This window comes from Pagrus major, chromosome 9 (genome assembly GCF_040436345.1).
Source record: "Pagrus major chromosome 9, Pma_NU_1.0".
Classification (NCBI taxonomy): domain Eukaryota; kingdom Metazoa; phylum Chordata; class Actinopteri; order Spariformes; family Sparidae; genus Pagrus; species Pagrus major.
Window position 1 is genome coordinate 5956735 of NC_133223.1, and position 15210 is coordinate 5971944.

General features: G+C 38.5%; 1 protein-coding gene across 1 annotated transcript; it reads left to right on the forward strand.

Annotated features, from left to right (window-relative positions):
• Positions 1–1917: 1917 nt before the first annotated feature.
• Positions 1918–13966, forward strand: LOC141002576 (alpha-tectorin-like). The gene is made up of 15 exons (XM_073473932.1): positions 1918–1963; positions 2478–2602; positions 5029–5134; positions 5240–5369; positions 5605–5848; positions 7968–8124; positions 10934–11021; positions 11175–11237; positions 11383–11585; positions 12037–12174; positions 12616–12800; positions 12885–13039; positions 13190–13435; positions 13527–13689; positions 13874–13966. The coding sequence occupies exons 1-15, from the start codon at positions 1918–1920 to the stop codon at positions 13964–13966; spliced, it is 2142 nt and encodes a 713-aa protein (XP_073330033.1).
• Positions 13967–15210: the final 1244 nt, after the last annotated feature.

Consider the following 15210-nt stretch of genomic DNA (forward strand, 5'->3'; position numbering starts at 1 on the left):
TCACTTAATTACAGAGTATTTGTTAACTGGAATGTCCCCTGACAGAAGCTACTTTGGGATGACAAAAGGCCAAAAGAATCCGTGAGAATTTCTTCGTTCTGCTGGGGAGTAAACAAGATTGAGGACATGTATAAAGAGAGAGTCGTGGGACAAGGACACAGAGAGACTAGGTGGACAAATCAGTGATAGTGCAGACGCATCCAGTGAAACTTCTCCTCAAACACAGAGCTGCTTGGCATCCCTGGTCTCCAACAGTTCTTCTAGAGGGTAAGAAAAACTGGAAATTTTCGGCTCACCTTTTGTCTCTACATTTTTAATTTATTCACAGTAAATTCTGAAAAAAAAAAACTGAATGATAAAAATAAGTAAACAAAAAAAACAAAAGCAAATACAGATACTGGAAAATATAACTGCGTGTTTGTTTTGTTTTTTTGCAACACTGCCGGTAAAATTTGCAGAATGCAATTCCTTGAGAAAAAGTGAATATTACATTTGTATACAGATGTGTAGGAGAGACAGAAATTATTTGTTATAATTCAAATACAAAACAAATTGTGGCATATTGTGCCACATTTTAGTTGAGTGACCTTCATCGAATGACATGACTTTTGAATGAATTCACCAGAGTTGAGTGTACATGAGCTGATTTATCATGTTGTGACATATACTGTATTCTGAAATGAACAACGTTTAGGCATCTGAGGGGAACATCGGCACCTTTGAACTGCTTTCACATTTCTTAAATAATTAATGATGAAGGAAAGGCTCATTAAATGTCAACATATGCTCAGTGTTGGTTTGGAAAATTATAGGCAACAGCCTGTATATTTCTTCAAAAACCTATAGCTACATCTTTTTTGGATAAAGGAGTGTTGGTGATCAATTGGAGAGTCTCACAGCCTGGGGAATGAAGCTGCTCTGTAGTCTGGTGGTATGACAGCAGAGACTTCTGTATCTTTTTCCAGATGGCAGCAGGGTGAACAGACTGTGGCTGGGGTGGGTGATATCATTGATGCTCTGTAGATGGTACTGTTATGTCCGTTTAGGACAAATCAATTTGTGTTCATTTGGTAACGCCTTGCTGCATGTTTAGGATGCAGCTGTTTTTGTCTGAATTTGTTAGTTTTGTTTTGATCAAAAGTAAAGAGAGTTGCATGCATAAACCTCTCGTCCAGCGTCTTTTTTATACACAACAGGTACCAGTGATGTTCTGGGTGGTTTTAATCAGCCGCTGTAGAGCCTTCCTGTCCTGGGCTGTGATGAACCATGCCAGTTTGTGATGTTTCCAGTCAGGATGCTTTCTTTTGCTCGTCTCTAAAAGTTGACCAGAATCTGGTTCGAGCCTTTTTTGTGCTTTTTTAACCAGGGTGGTGATGTGTGATGATCACATGGATGGAGGTATGACACGTAAAGGGAGAGACAGACAGGAGGAATAACCCAAAACAGGACAGATGTGGACATTGTGACAATTTAGCTTTCACCTACAGTGAAATATTTATCTAAGCATTAAAGTTGCAGCAGAGTTGAGGCGGGTACATGGGTCATTGATAACCATTAAGCATCTGTGTGACTGCACGTATTTATTCACAATGGAAATCTATACATTTTAATATTCAGGTATAAATATTAATTAAATTAATATACATTTTAAACTCTTGTTTTAAAAAATGAATACATTGGCTATGTAACCTTGATGTATCCATCCATTCTTTCTCTAAACAACTTTCAAAATGCATGTATTTATTATTTTGGGGAGGAAAGGGAAATAAAAGGAAGAAACATTCAAATTCAAATATTGCCATTACATTTTACAAGAGAATATTTAAGCAATTCACTGTATTTACAAAGTTAATTTTCAGGTTGGAAAATTGTTACTACTCCAACTGTGTTTCAGGTCCCTGTCAGCGGACTGCCAACATGTTCTACTGTGTACTTTACCTGGCTGCACTTATCTTGGTGTCAGGTAAGATGGCCTCACAACTCAAACACAGCCACACTGACTTTATTGACACTGCATCAGGTAACCACTATGGGCTCCAGGTAGTCACTGTCCCCTGTCAAGAAATTGTCGGGCAGATATTGGAAAATTCAACGTTTTTTTTTTGTCTTTGGAGGGAGCCTGGATAGCTGTTTCCCCTGTTTCCAGTCTTTATGTGAAGCTAAATTAAGATAAGCTAAGCAACTGCTGACTCTAGCCATATATTTAGTCTGCTATATTTTTCCTCATCTAACTCACAATAAAGTGCATTTGCCTATATGTGAAACATTAGACTTTGTCACAATGTAGTGAAGCTACGTTTTTTCAATTAGAGAATGACTTACCTTGAAGTACCTTTCCTGTTTTCAAATTATAGGGTCTTTAATGCATATAACTAAAAATAAACCTAGACACAATGTTATTGACATAATTGTTAGTTATTGATTTATTGCTGTTGGACCACAAATGTTACACAGAGCATGTGTCTTCATAACTTTAGGTACTGCTGCAACAAACCAGACGTTTACCAGTTCTGGGGAGATGAACATCACCTCGTGCCCCATCACCTATTACGGACAGAAGTATGACAAAATTTATGTGAGTAATATAAGCCCTCATGATATAGTCATGTCTTTCTACCTACTGTCATGATTGTCCTTTGTTTCCACCTTCAGTGAAGACGTTCAGATGTCTGCAGGATAATAAACATCAGGACCAGAAGAAGAAGGACTGAATGATATTAAAATATTAATATACACTTTTCAGTAACAATGACTTACATAATAAATACCTTAGACACATTTCAACTGTGTGAAGTTTCAGGCACAGAATGAACTTGTGTGGTTCAGGAATGATAAATAAGCAAAGTTCATGTGATTAAAAAAATGAATTGCAACTCAAATTTAAGTAACACCTTTATTAACATGTTCTCAAGTTAGATTTAAAGTTTAGAGGAAAAAAATTCTCAGATATGTAAGTGTATTTGATCCGTCTACCTATTTTTTTGTTTCACTGAGTCAGGAGTCACAAAATGTGACCAAGATGTGTCTCTTTGAGTCTGCAGGTAATTTGCACATGCATGGGGTAAAATCAAGCGAGAGCAGGTGACAAATGTCATGACATTGAATGGCAGTGATGGAATGTAACTAAGTACAATTACTTAGTACTGTACTTAAGTACAATTTGAGATACTTACTTACTTGAGTATTTCCGTTATTTGCTACTTCTTACTTCCATTCCATTTATTTGTTAACTTTAGTCATGAGTTACTTTGTAGATTGTATGCTACACCAAAGTAGTGCAGTTTTAAATTAATTTATTCAGATATTCAGACAAAAAAAACACAGATCCCGATAATAAGAGAAAGCTAAATATCAAATAATCAGTCAATCTGTAGTATGCAGTGTATACATACATGTAAAATTTACTTTTACTCATATTTTTGGTAAATTCATTGCCAGAAAATTACTTCTGATACTTAAGTACATTCAATATCAGATATTTATAGACTTTGACTCAAGTACTATTCACTCATAACATTTTAACATGATAGCTTTACTTACTTTAAGTATGACTTTTGAGTACTTCTTAAAACACTGCCTAACAACATGCACGTACTCATGCCATAATATAGCCTCCAAAAAAGACAGTCATGTTACACAATTTAAAATATGATGTAACATACATACAAGTATGTATACAAACTTGTCACATGTGACAAGCAGTGACACAGAAGTGGTTTAGAAAAGACAAAAAAATGTTTTGAAATGACTATTGAAATTAAAGTAACATTAAAATAATGATTTCAAGTGACAACTTCAGACTGGATGGATTAATTAATCAATTCATTATTTAATGTAATAAACCTTTTTAAGTTTAAACTTTTCTGGTTACATTAATATATTTATTGGTTTGTTCTCTCTGTGATATTTGAACAGGTGGCCTTCAATGCTAACAGATTTGCAGTTTGCTTCAATGGCTTATACAAACCTGGAATCAAAAATGACTGTATTGTGATGTCTGGTGGAACAGCTGACAGAGGCGACCTGGCAGTACTGGCAAGAGAAATACCTACTGGATCTGGAGTTCATAAACTACTGCCAAACCTCAAGAACGCTGGGAAATGTGTCAACATAATACCTTTAAAAGACAGTCAACAGTCTGAAGTAAGGGTTTTTTAATTACTGTTTTGTTGGTGTCAGATTTTTGTTTTATTTCTTTAATGAAGTGATTGTTTAAATAAGAAGGGGTATTTCAAATCATTGCCTTTTCTAAGTTAATCGTTTCTTAGTAGTCTCTGAGTCTCATCTTTTTTTTGTTTCCAGATTGAACAAGTTGAACTTGGCAATTTTGGGACACAAGCAATTCTGGCAATCAAGACATATTCTTCATATACAAATGTTGATGTTGTAAGTATTGATAACAAAAAAACAAAACAAAACATATGATGAGAATAAAGCTGATTTGATATGAACCTTTTTTTTCTGAAAGTGTGATGTGGGTTGGTGGGGAGTGAGGCTGATCAGAAGGACAAATCTCATCAACAGTAGTGGTCCGTATTTTCTCACAGGAAAATGGCTTGCATACTGACAAAAGAGTAGAAAAACATCTTCAGATTCAAAATTATTCTTAGATTTCATGTACAAAGGTGATATAATGTAAAAAAAAATTAAAAAAAGACATAAGACATAAATACAGTTAGATGACAAACAACAATGGCATCTAAAGAGCCTTCTGTACTATTTTGTCAGTGTATGGGCATTTTTCTTAGAGATGGGGCTGTTGACTTTGGTTGCATAGACCTGATACAATTTCTTGAAAAGCCTGGATTGAAGGGCAAGTAATCTTTTTCCATTGTTGGACCAGTATTTATTAGATATTTGCCTTCAGGCAGTCAGTGTAAATATAAATATTTACCAATGATATATAGTTAAAACAAAAGTTTTAGCTTTAGCTCAGTTGAGTCTTGTTATGTTTGTCCTTTTATTGGCCTATGAAATAATTAGTCTTTGTTATGGTCTTTGACACTGACTATTTTTGGCACTTTCTAGGTGGCAGATTCACAAGTAAATGGCCTTACAGTGTCTAAACAGAAATTCCAAACGGCTCAAACCAATAAGGGTGTCATCACAGACGTGAGTGGATGCAGACTCTCAGGTGAGTAAATCTAGTGTTTTCTAGAAGCTAACTTTAAACCTCAAAAGCTGATATTTAATTGGCTTACTATATGAACTACCTACATAAACTTTTCCAACCTCATAGGTGTTGTTTATAAGACAAATACGACAGTAAGGGACCCAAAAATCTGCTCTACTGTTACCTGCGATGTGAGCGGAGTGGCTACTGCTGTCAGCGATTGTGGTCCCATGGAGCACTGCCAGGGGAATGGGAGGTAAATATTTGAAATACTAATCCAAAGGAAACATGACCAAATAAATACAATTTTCAGCTAAATTATAGTACTTTTAACAACTATGATGGTGGGTGGCACAGTTATTTTTTTGTTTTAAAGTGAAACCCAATAAGTTTAACACCTCACTAATTCCTACATATGAATCTTTTGAGTCTTTGATATACACTGATGGTGTTATTTCCTGTTTGTGTCTGTCTCTCCCCGCCTCCTTCAGTTGCATATTGAACACCATGTGCACCGTGACAGGGTCCACTGTAATTGACTTCATTGGCAGAGTCCACTCTGTCCCAGACAGGTGCGGGTACACTCTGATGAGGCCCTTGTCAATTCCAGGCTTCCAAGTGCTGGGGGTTTTCCAGGAAAGACGCCGTAAAGATGTTAGCTTTTTGGACCGCTTGATACTGCAGCTGGACAGTGCAGGTGTTCAGATTTCTCTGGAACAAGGCGGCAGAGTTCAGGTATGTTACCTACTGCCACAATAGCTCTTGTAATGTGTTGGTGGGTCATGTAATTCCCACGTGTTTTCTATCTCATCATGGTTGCATTGCCAGTATAAATCTCGGTAATGTACGTTTCTGCAAACCACCATGTTCAAACATTACATTTCTTTATGTTGCAACTTCACATTTATTAGGTTAAAATTTTAATTTTATGTTGTGACAATGCAGTGCTTATGGTCTTGGTTAGGATTAGGAAAAAGATCATGTTTTGGCTTAAAATACCTAGTTTTCTTACTATAGCACAACTGGAGCTCCAGTGGTTTCACACTTATCAATGGTGAAATGCAGTCTCAAACAGCAGTCACTGGCTTGGCAGGCTTCTAGCCTGTAAGCTCAGATACTGTACATAGAAGGTGAACTTATATGACAAATTTAGTAAAAATGTCAATATGGTACATAAGGCATCTTACAAACCTGCGTATCCATGGTTTGCAAAACGTTAACTGCCAACATTTTATTATGCCAATTGGGCTTGCCTCTAGGCTACACTTGTTGTGGTCCTGCCTACCATTACATATTACCAAAAACAGAGGGGGTAATTCAGAGACATGTTTGAGGTAATAGCCTGGTTAAAATTTGACACAGCACACATATGTGTGGAGCGTGTACAGAAATAAACATAGAACTGCATGAACACACAACCACACTATAGTAATGGCCTGTAATGCAGGCTGTATACAGCAATCCCTTACTTTCAGCAATACAACATAATACAGGCTCAGACCCACAGTACATATTCAAATACTACTGGGTGCAGTTACTAAATGTAAAATTTGTTTTGGCTGGACACACTGGATGCCTGTGTACTGTGTGGCGGCTGCGTTACTGAGCTGCTGCTGCTGCTCACTTGCGTGTTTGTGTTCACATAGGCAGCTGCTGCTGCAGCTCCTGCCTGCCCTATCTGTTTACATGGAGTTTGTCTTTGATAATTATCAACAAATATGATGACATGATTTTCTTCTACCCCGCTGAAAGAGTGAGAAAGCCGGAGGGGGAACAAGAGGGAGCGAGGGAGAGGAAGTGAAAGTGAAAGAAAGAGTACACAGGAAAGAAACTGCCCCTCACATGTTGTGTGTTTTGTCTTCATGTCTGTGACATATTCTTTATATACAGACTTTAAAACTGTATAGATCAAGCCTCTTAAAACTTCCCGTTCCTCCGTGACGCGGCCCTAATCAGCCCGTGATGGGTCCGTGCTCGGACCTGGAAGAGTCCGTGACTGGAATGAGATTTCCCATGATGACGTAGTGAACACAGGGCCAAATAGTAATGCCCCTAAGCACCATGTGTGGAAACCAGTTGCTATGGTTTATCTATCCACCAGGAGGAGCAGTGATGATGGAAGCTAAAGCATTACTATTACTACTACTACAATATTATTGGGAAATATGAGAGCAAACATTTTTTTTGCCAGAGTGAAAATGTTATTTTTGAAAGATTAAACGCAAACAAGCTGAATATTTCATTAGGTAAAAACATGTTGTGGATTTGAAAAATATTACATGGATCTTTTTCCATATATTTTGTCTTTTCAAGTGCTCTGAAATTACTCTAACTGTTCGGAATACACAAGTCAGGAGCAATCCTATGCAAAACAAAACAAAGACAAAAACATTTGCTCATTTTTTCCATATTTCTGTAAATGTGCAGCTCAGCAAGACAGCTGCTATGCGGTACACAGGCATCCAGTGTGTCCAGCCTGTAAGCTAGAGTTTAAGAATTAAGTCAGTACCTAGAACTGTCTAATATGTGACTACTTTTTTAGAGAGAAAAGACAAATCATGCTATGGCAAGAAACAAAAGACACTACAAATGCACATGAACTGTGCACATTTATTTCCAACAATTCATTTCCAAATGTCTCCCACACCCTATGACATTATCTAGTAGTTATAAAATCTGTATGGTACCACATAAGGACTTACAAACATAAAAAGTAAAGTAGTGTATTTCTTATGTTCAACCACTCTGACATGCATTTGTTGATATTTGCCTCCACTTAGAACAGTGTCATTGTGTATTTGTAATGTTTGAGAAAGTGTGTCCTCTGTCACTTTGCTCCTTTGCTGTGATGAAGCTCAATGACAGAGAGCTGACGCTCAACACCACAGCTCAGGTGGTCCACGATGTGGAGCTCTATAGGGACCAGACGGGATTGACTGCAAAGATATCAGCATCCAACCACACACTGTCTGTCCACTTTGATGGCAACACTGCACAAATCCACATGAGAGGTACACACAAATTAAAGCCTAAATGTGATCAATAAGCTGTGATAAAATTGTTGATCCCCTTCCCGACATATATTACTCCACATATTTAATAGAGTAATGCCAGTTGGAATGGCAGCTTTCTCCGTTGCAGATAAGGCAGAGAGGACATCAAAGGGCCTGAACACCTACACAGGTGTTTTCAGTTATTCTGGCTGAATAGGCCTCAGCTCATGTTTAAAGTGAGCAGAGCTATGCTGGGGACTGGTGTGGTGTCAAATTACGCCAGCCTTAACAGCTAGAACAACCTTAACAAGAGTATTAGAGAGATGTCTGTCAAGCACATTCTTTACATGCACGCACAGTCAACACAAATATTTCACCACAAAAAATCCCAATCATGGATGTTCATGTTTCAACTAATAACAAAACCCAAAAACAAATCACCTGTAAATTTTACTCGATTGTAGGGTATTATTTGGCGATACCACCAGATCTGGCCTTGATCTGATACAATTAACAATCAACATAACAAGCACACCCCTGTCAATTTAGCTGAGATGGAGCAGGTTAACAGTTTTAGGGTTCCTTGGAATTATCATCACTCAGAACCTTTCTTGGTCATCGCACATCACAACCCTGGTTGAAAAAGCACAGAAAAGTCCCTACTTCCTAAGGAAACTTAGGAAGCCTAAATTCTGGAGCAAGATTCTGATAAACATTTATAGAGGAGCAATAGAAAGCATCACAAACTGACATGGTTCATCATGGCCCAGGACAGGAAGGCTCTACAGCGGGTGATTAAAACCACCCAGAACATCACTGGTACCATCTTCAGAGCATCAATGACATCAGTGAAGTGAGATGTCTGCACAGAGCCCACAGATACTAAAACACAACACCCACCCCAGCCACAGTCTATTCAGCCTGCTGCCATCTGACAAAAGGTACAGAAGTATCTGCTGCCACACCACCAGACTACTCAGCAGCTTCATTCCCCAGGATGTGAAAGTCCTCAATTCATCATCAACACTCCTTTTTCTAAAATAGATTTTAAATCCTTGTGTTTTAAAAAACATTGCCATTAAATTTACCTTGTACCTTTTAACCTTGTATAATAAAAAAAAAAACTCTCCAAGGGGAATGAAAAAATCTAGCTCGAGTGCAATTTCCAGTGCATTCCATTTAAAAGGGCAAGATGGCCAGAATTTTAGTTTAAAACATTTAAAAATGAGTGTGACGAAACAAAAGTGTTGTTGTTATGTCAAAGATTTCTATGTACTGTGTTGCAGAGATGTCAACTGATTTCCACCATGTTTCATAATACCACTTTGTACCTCAAGAGGCGATAGTTTGGTAGTATAGTCCCCCATAGTTTCAGTAGGGAGATGTAAAAATACAGAGTTTTGCTACTTAGTCTAACAAGTTAATGAAATAAACTCACAAAATTTCAAGAACAAAAATATTTTACTTATTTTCATTACAAAACAGAAAAATGCAACCATACGCCTCTTTTACAGAACTAAGATGAGCATAAATGCCTTCATTCAAACTCAACATAGATGAAATAAACCTTACAAAACAGTCTTGGTTTGTCTTCTCACAACCACCTCTGGTTTGGGCCAAGTAAATCCTCAATTCACAGCGTAAAATGTGAAAATCTTTCTGCTCTACGTACCGTCTACACTCTGCTGATGTCCATCGCTAACTTCTCTGCTGCTTCGTGCCTTTTCTGTCCCCACCTGCCATGTCTTCTCATCCCTTGAGTCATAGTCCTGGTCACCCTAACCCTAACCAAGTCTGCTAAAAGGGCCACTTAGTTCCACAGCTTACTGAGAGGCTAGTCACCAAAGATAGCTACAGCAAAGAGTATAGTGAGCAGCAATTAGCAGTTATGCTGCCACCTATAGTTTTGGAGCCATCTTCAAATTTTGGACATCACAAATAACACCTTTGAAGAGATAATACCTGAAATTAGTTCTGCCAAGATTTATGCTTACATATGGAATATCTAAAGTTAACTAGTTATTGGATAGAGTACTGTGGCAAACCTACCTTGACAGGTTTATAGCTCTACTGTTAAAGCTTTATCTCACGATCATGATAATATTGCAAGATGACTATTTCTTCTTTCCTCTCTTTCATTGTGGTACAGAGAGCAATTATGTGTCATTACACATAGTGCACCGATGATCAGGGTTTAGCTGTTGAAGTAATTATGAGTCAGTGTGGCAAAATACATCATCAAGTGCAGACATTAAAGCTGACTTTAAGTTTTATTATAAAGCATTATGGTTCAAAAACGACAGACTCAAATTTTTGAGTAAAATATTGAATATGACTGAAGACGTGCCTGGGTTGGAGTGGAGTGTGGACATCTAACATTGTATCATCTGCATAGAACTTAAGTCTGGAGTACGGATGAGGAAGAAATATATTTATATACAATATGAACAGTGATTGACCCAGAACAACACTGTAACCGATTATATTATTATTAAAGCGAGCCATGGGTCATGATTTAGGAAGTAAATGTATGATTAAAGGGCTCCTTTTGAGTACATTGTTATTACCCCTAAATCAATTGCCAAACATTAACATTAAACATTTTTTTACTATTTTCTGTTTCTTATTTAACACATGCATGTTTAAAATACAAAAACATTTTTTAATAGTAAATGTATGCATTGATTTCTCTTAACTAAGGAGGTGATCAAACTTGAGAGAGAGTCTTTAAAATTTGTGAATACCAGCTGTCCTTCAGTGTGCTCTTGTGCATGTCCACTTTAAAGGTTAATTGATCTGTCAAACGCTCTTTCCTAAAACTGACCAGGACCAAGAGGAGCACTGGTACATGGTTTATGTGGCAATTCTAGCAGGTCCGTTAGTGAGGAGAAGATCTCTAAACACTCTGCCACTGGGTAAGACCTCAAATACCACCAACACTTATTGGCGACCACTGCTGTTTTTTTGATTAAATGGTTTTGGAACATGCGCGCAACAGTCTCTATCCTGTGGTTTTAGCATTATGTTGTTGGCCAGTCTTTGATCTTTTGCTGTTTGTTGCCCGATAGCTGTGGGATACAGTACAATGATGCTGCTGACAGTAGAATCAACTGCAACGCCACAACTGAATGGTAAACAGGCAACATTAACCTTCATGCGGTGGTCACTTACACCAGTGATCGACCCCTAAACCCTCATTATCCTGTTTATTCTCGTAGACTTTTGTCTTACTGTCCTTAATGGTTGACCCCTCTTGTCACATTTTCACTTGAACAGGTGTAATATCCTGAGGCAGACTCCCTTCACTGCTTGCAACAAGCACATCAACCCAGGGCCCTTTGTTACTGCCTGCACACACACTTTGTGCAAATACCCTGCAGTGGATGCTCTCAAGTGCCAGTTCCTGGAGGCCTATGCTAGGGTCTGTAGCCACCTTGGCAATGTCACAGTGGAGAGCTGGAGGTCAAAGAACAGATGCTGTAAGGCTGCCTTCAGCATCTTTGGTCATGTTTTGATATTACCTGATAGGTCTGAAATGAACTCCTAAATTTTGTTGAATAATAACACAGCTGTGTTTTAGGACAACAAAGTCTTCTCATCTATCTGTAGATATTTAACAGTGCAAAAAAATTCACACCTACATTTATTTTTAAATGTTATTTATGACGCACTTAGATACATATTTATTTATTGAGTCATGTATTGATTGTAGGCAGTTTAGAGGTGTAGCAGCATCAAGATGATCAAATGATTGTTAAGTATTTGATTGGCACCTGAAATTCATTGTAAATGCACTCATTCACAGACTGCCCAGTTTATCATAATTGAACTGGAGGATAACCCTAACCCTTCTAATCAGCCACTTGTATTAATGCATTTTAAAATGGTCTCTATTTCTTCATATATCTGTGTGTGCTTGTGTGTTTGCAGCCAAGGTCCCTCAGGCTTACTGTCAGAACAGGTTCTGCAGTGCACACGAGTTCTGTGGCGAGAAGAGAAATGGTGGGGAACCCCGCTGCCACTGTCGGGCCATTTTTGCCTCTAAGTACAGATCAACAAGCACTTTTGGTGAGTCAGCTATGACAGAAGTCACTACTGCTTGAAACTGCTATTTCATTAGAGGCTGGAAGAAGCTCTTTCAGATTTATGGTATAACAGTGGAGTATCCATAGAACTTATGTGGAGGATTAGGCCATGATATTGGGCCAGTACTTCCATTTATTATTAAAAGTAGCATTTGGTCACTTCTGTCTTCATCGATTACGATTACAGCTTTATATGTATATAATCTAGCCTTAATTTTACAGACTAGTTGGCATACAAGTATTTATTTGACTTGCATGTTAAATTAATTGGTCCAAATGTAGAGGTTTGGCAAAGAGATAAAAAATAAAGATACACAAAACTCTCAAAAAGTCCTTTAGGAAAAACATAAGAATATGATATTATGTGTGCATATTCCTTATCTGTGAAGCTAAATGAATATAATGTTTTATTATGGGTGTTCAGGTGAACCAACGGTTTGCAGTCAGAAGTCTGCTTCGGTAAATCTGGCTAATTGTCTCTTAGAGGACAAAGGCATCGACTACTCTGTCTTACACCTAAATGACCCGGCCTGTAAAGGAGAAATGGACAGCCTAACCCACATGGTGACATTTAATTCCAACAGCCACAATTGTGGTGCAGTGCTCATGGTGGGTACCCTCTTTTATTGAGCTGAATTAATAAACTGTTAATGTGCACCTCAATGTTCAGTTACAATGACTGTGTCCATTCAGGCAAACGAAAGCAAAATAATCTACAAGAACACCATCATGACACGGAACAGCTCCCTGTTTGGCCTAATCAACCGTCACGACTCTGTGCATATTGACTTCTCCTGTTATTACAGTCAGCCTGATATCAAGAGCTTGGCCATCAAACTTAAAGACAGGTGTGTGGCTGGTGCACAGTACTGTATGTAGTTCCTGTATAGTCACCTTTTTGTTAGCAAGAGACTTGTTTTTTTAAGTGTAGACTGAAGCCTTGTATATTTAGGAGGTGTGTGAGTGGAAGCCAACTGATAAATGTCTTTGCTCTCCAGCTCTGTGAACCGGCAAATTACTTCTGGAGAATGGAATTACAATCTGACCATGAAGCTTTACACCGACTTTGACCGTAAGGTAGCTATCCAGTCAAGCACTGAAATTAATCTGGACCAGAAAATCTGGGTGGAGCTGAAGACAGGTGGGTTGGATGACACAATAGTCCGTGTGGTGACTGACTCCTGCTGGGCAACCAATCAGCCTTCACCAAGTGGAAGCCTGAGATATGACCTCATCATCAAGGGGTGAGTTATACACTGATGCTCATGGTGATTAAAGCATTATTTTATGTTGCTGGCCAGTCCCTGTCATGTCTGCTTTGCTGTTTTTGAGCAGCTGCCCTAACCCTGCTGACGAGACGGTGAAGGTGGAGGGAAATGGGCTGGGAACGTCCAACTACTTTTCTTTCAACATGTTCCAGTTTTCTGGCACGACTGGTGATGTCTACTTGCACTGCAGATTAGTGCTGTGTGTCAGGCAGGGTGACACCTGTGCACCGGTATGCCTACTTCCTGAATATATTCACATAAATGCAAAAATAAAAATGGTAAATGATCAAATTTAAAAAATGTAGGCAAGACATTTTTTATTTAACATCGGTCGGTTTGTGTCATTGTTTGGCCTCAATAACCTGTGCTGACCCAAACCTAAAACTGAATCTCTGTTTTCTACTGGTATCTTAGAGGTGCAGCCAGGCTAAGAGAAGGCGCAGATCTGCCATGTCAAAATATGAGGATGAAAACCCTGCCTTCATCACCATGGCCTGGACTTATTAGGTAAGTGCAACGCTCCTGCTTATTAATGGCATCAGTGCAGAATTGCAGATTATTGATGTCCTGTGAAAACCTTGTATTTTCAAATTTGTTTCCCATGAGCTAAAAAAACAGTCCTGTTTTTAGCTTTGTGACAAGCATTTTTCAGATATTCCAATAGATTTTTAAGTACTCCATACCACGATGTGTGGTCAGGAGTAAATAAAATCTGAATTGGAAACCCATAGCAAAGATGTATATGTGGTTGACCTCTTAAATTGACTATAAACCAGCAAGCTGAGTTCTATGTACCTCACATCCTACACTGCCCACATTCAACATAGGTAGCCAATGGTCATTTGACTGCATTCAGCTGTGTGTGACCATGCCCTGGTGCCATCCTGGAAAATTTTCTCGAGGTGTTTCAGATAAACTCAGATGAGAAGTCGATTGAGAAGACAACTCCATCATCCAGATCCAGATTCAGTGGCCTTTAAAGGGTCTCAGGACATTACAAATTCAAACAAAACATAAGAGGGGAAAACATCTTTATCTATGATGTTGTGGAGTTTATGAGATTTATAGAAAATCACCAAACTCTGCAATTTTTCTGACTAGTGCAGTTGGGAAAGCCCAGGGACTTCTGCTCTCCCTTATAATACCTCTTTTTGGCATTTATGGCAACAAGCTGTGAATCTCCTTTTAAAAGGTAGAGGACACAAGCCTTTACCTCTCCATACAGGAGCTGCATTAGCTTTTGGAATCCTGTGCTATCCCATAACTGTGCCCATAGCATAGTTCTCTCTATGGCTGAAAATGAAGATCACATTTATTTGAAGGTAAAACTACGATTCCTGCAAACTCCCAACTGCTTTGCTCAGTTCCAAAATATCTGGAACTGCTTCCAGTGGATGTCCCTACCCTAACCTGCTCTTTCCCTTTGTCATATATCCGATTTCCCATTTAGTTTTTCCTGTCATGACAATTCAACATTGTCATTCGTTAGTTTGCTGTAGAGATTTACATGTGGAAAACCTCCATAATCTAAGACAAATCATTCCCAGTTTGAGTCAAATTGTTGGGGGACCTCCAATGCAAAATGCTTAGAGCATCAAAATGCTAAAGCCACCCTACTCAACAGAAGCATGATTACTCTGTCAGCCTCAGTGGCATGCACAGACTTTTTGAAGGGTGGGGGCGAAAAGAAACAAAAGGGCACATACAGCGCGTTCTCTTCAGGTTCTCTCGGGGTTTATTTCTACATAACA

Bases quoted from the DNA above. Each gene is read 5' to 3' on its own strand.
- LOC141002576 (XM_073473932.1), top strand. From the start codon at position 1,918: ATGTTCTACTGTGTACTTTACCTGGCTGCACTTATCTTGGTGTCAG. The intron at 2,603-5,028 runs GTCATGTCTTTC...GGCACTTTCTAG, and splicing joins ATATAAGCCCTCATGATATA to GTGGCAGATTCACAAGTAAA. The intron at 11,238-11,382 runs GTAAACAGGCAA...TCACTTGAACAG, and splicing joins TGCAACGCCACAACTGAATG to GTGTAATATCCTGAGGCAGA.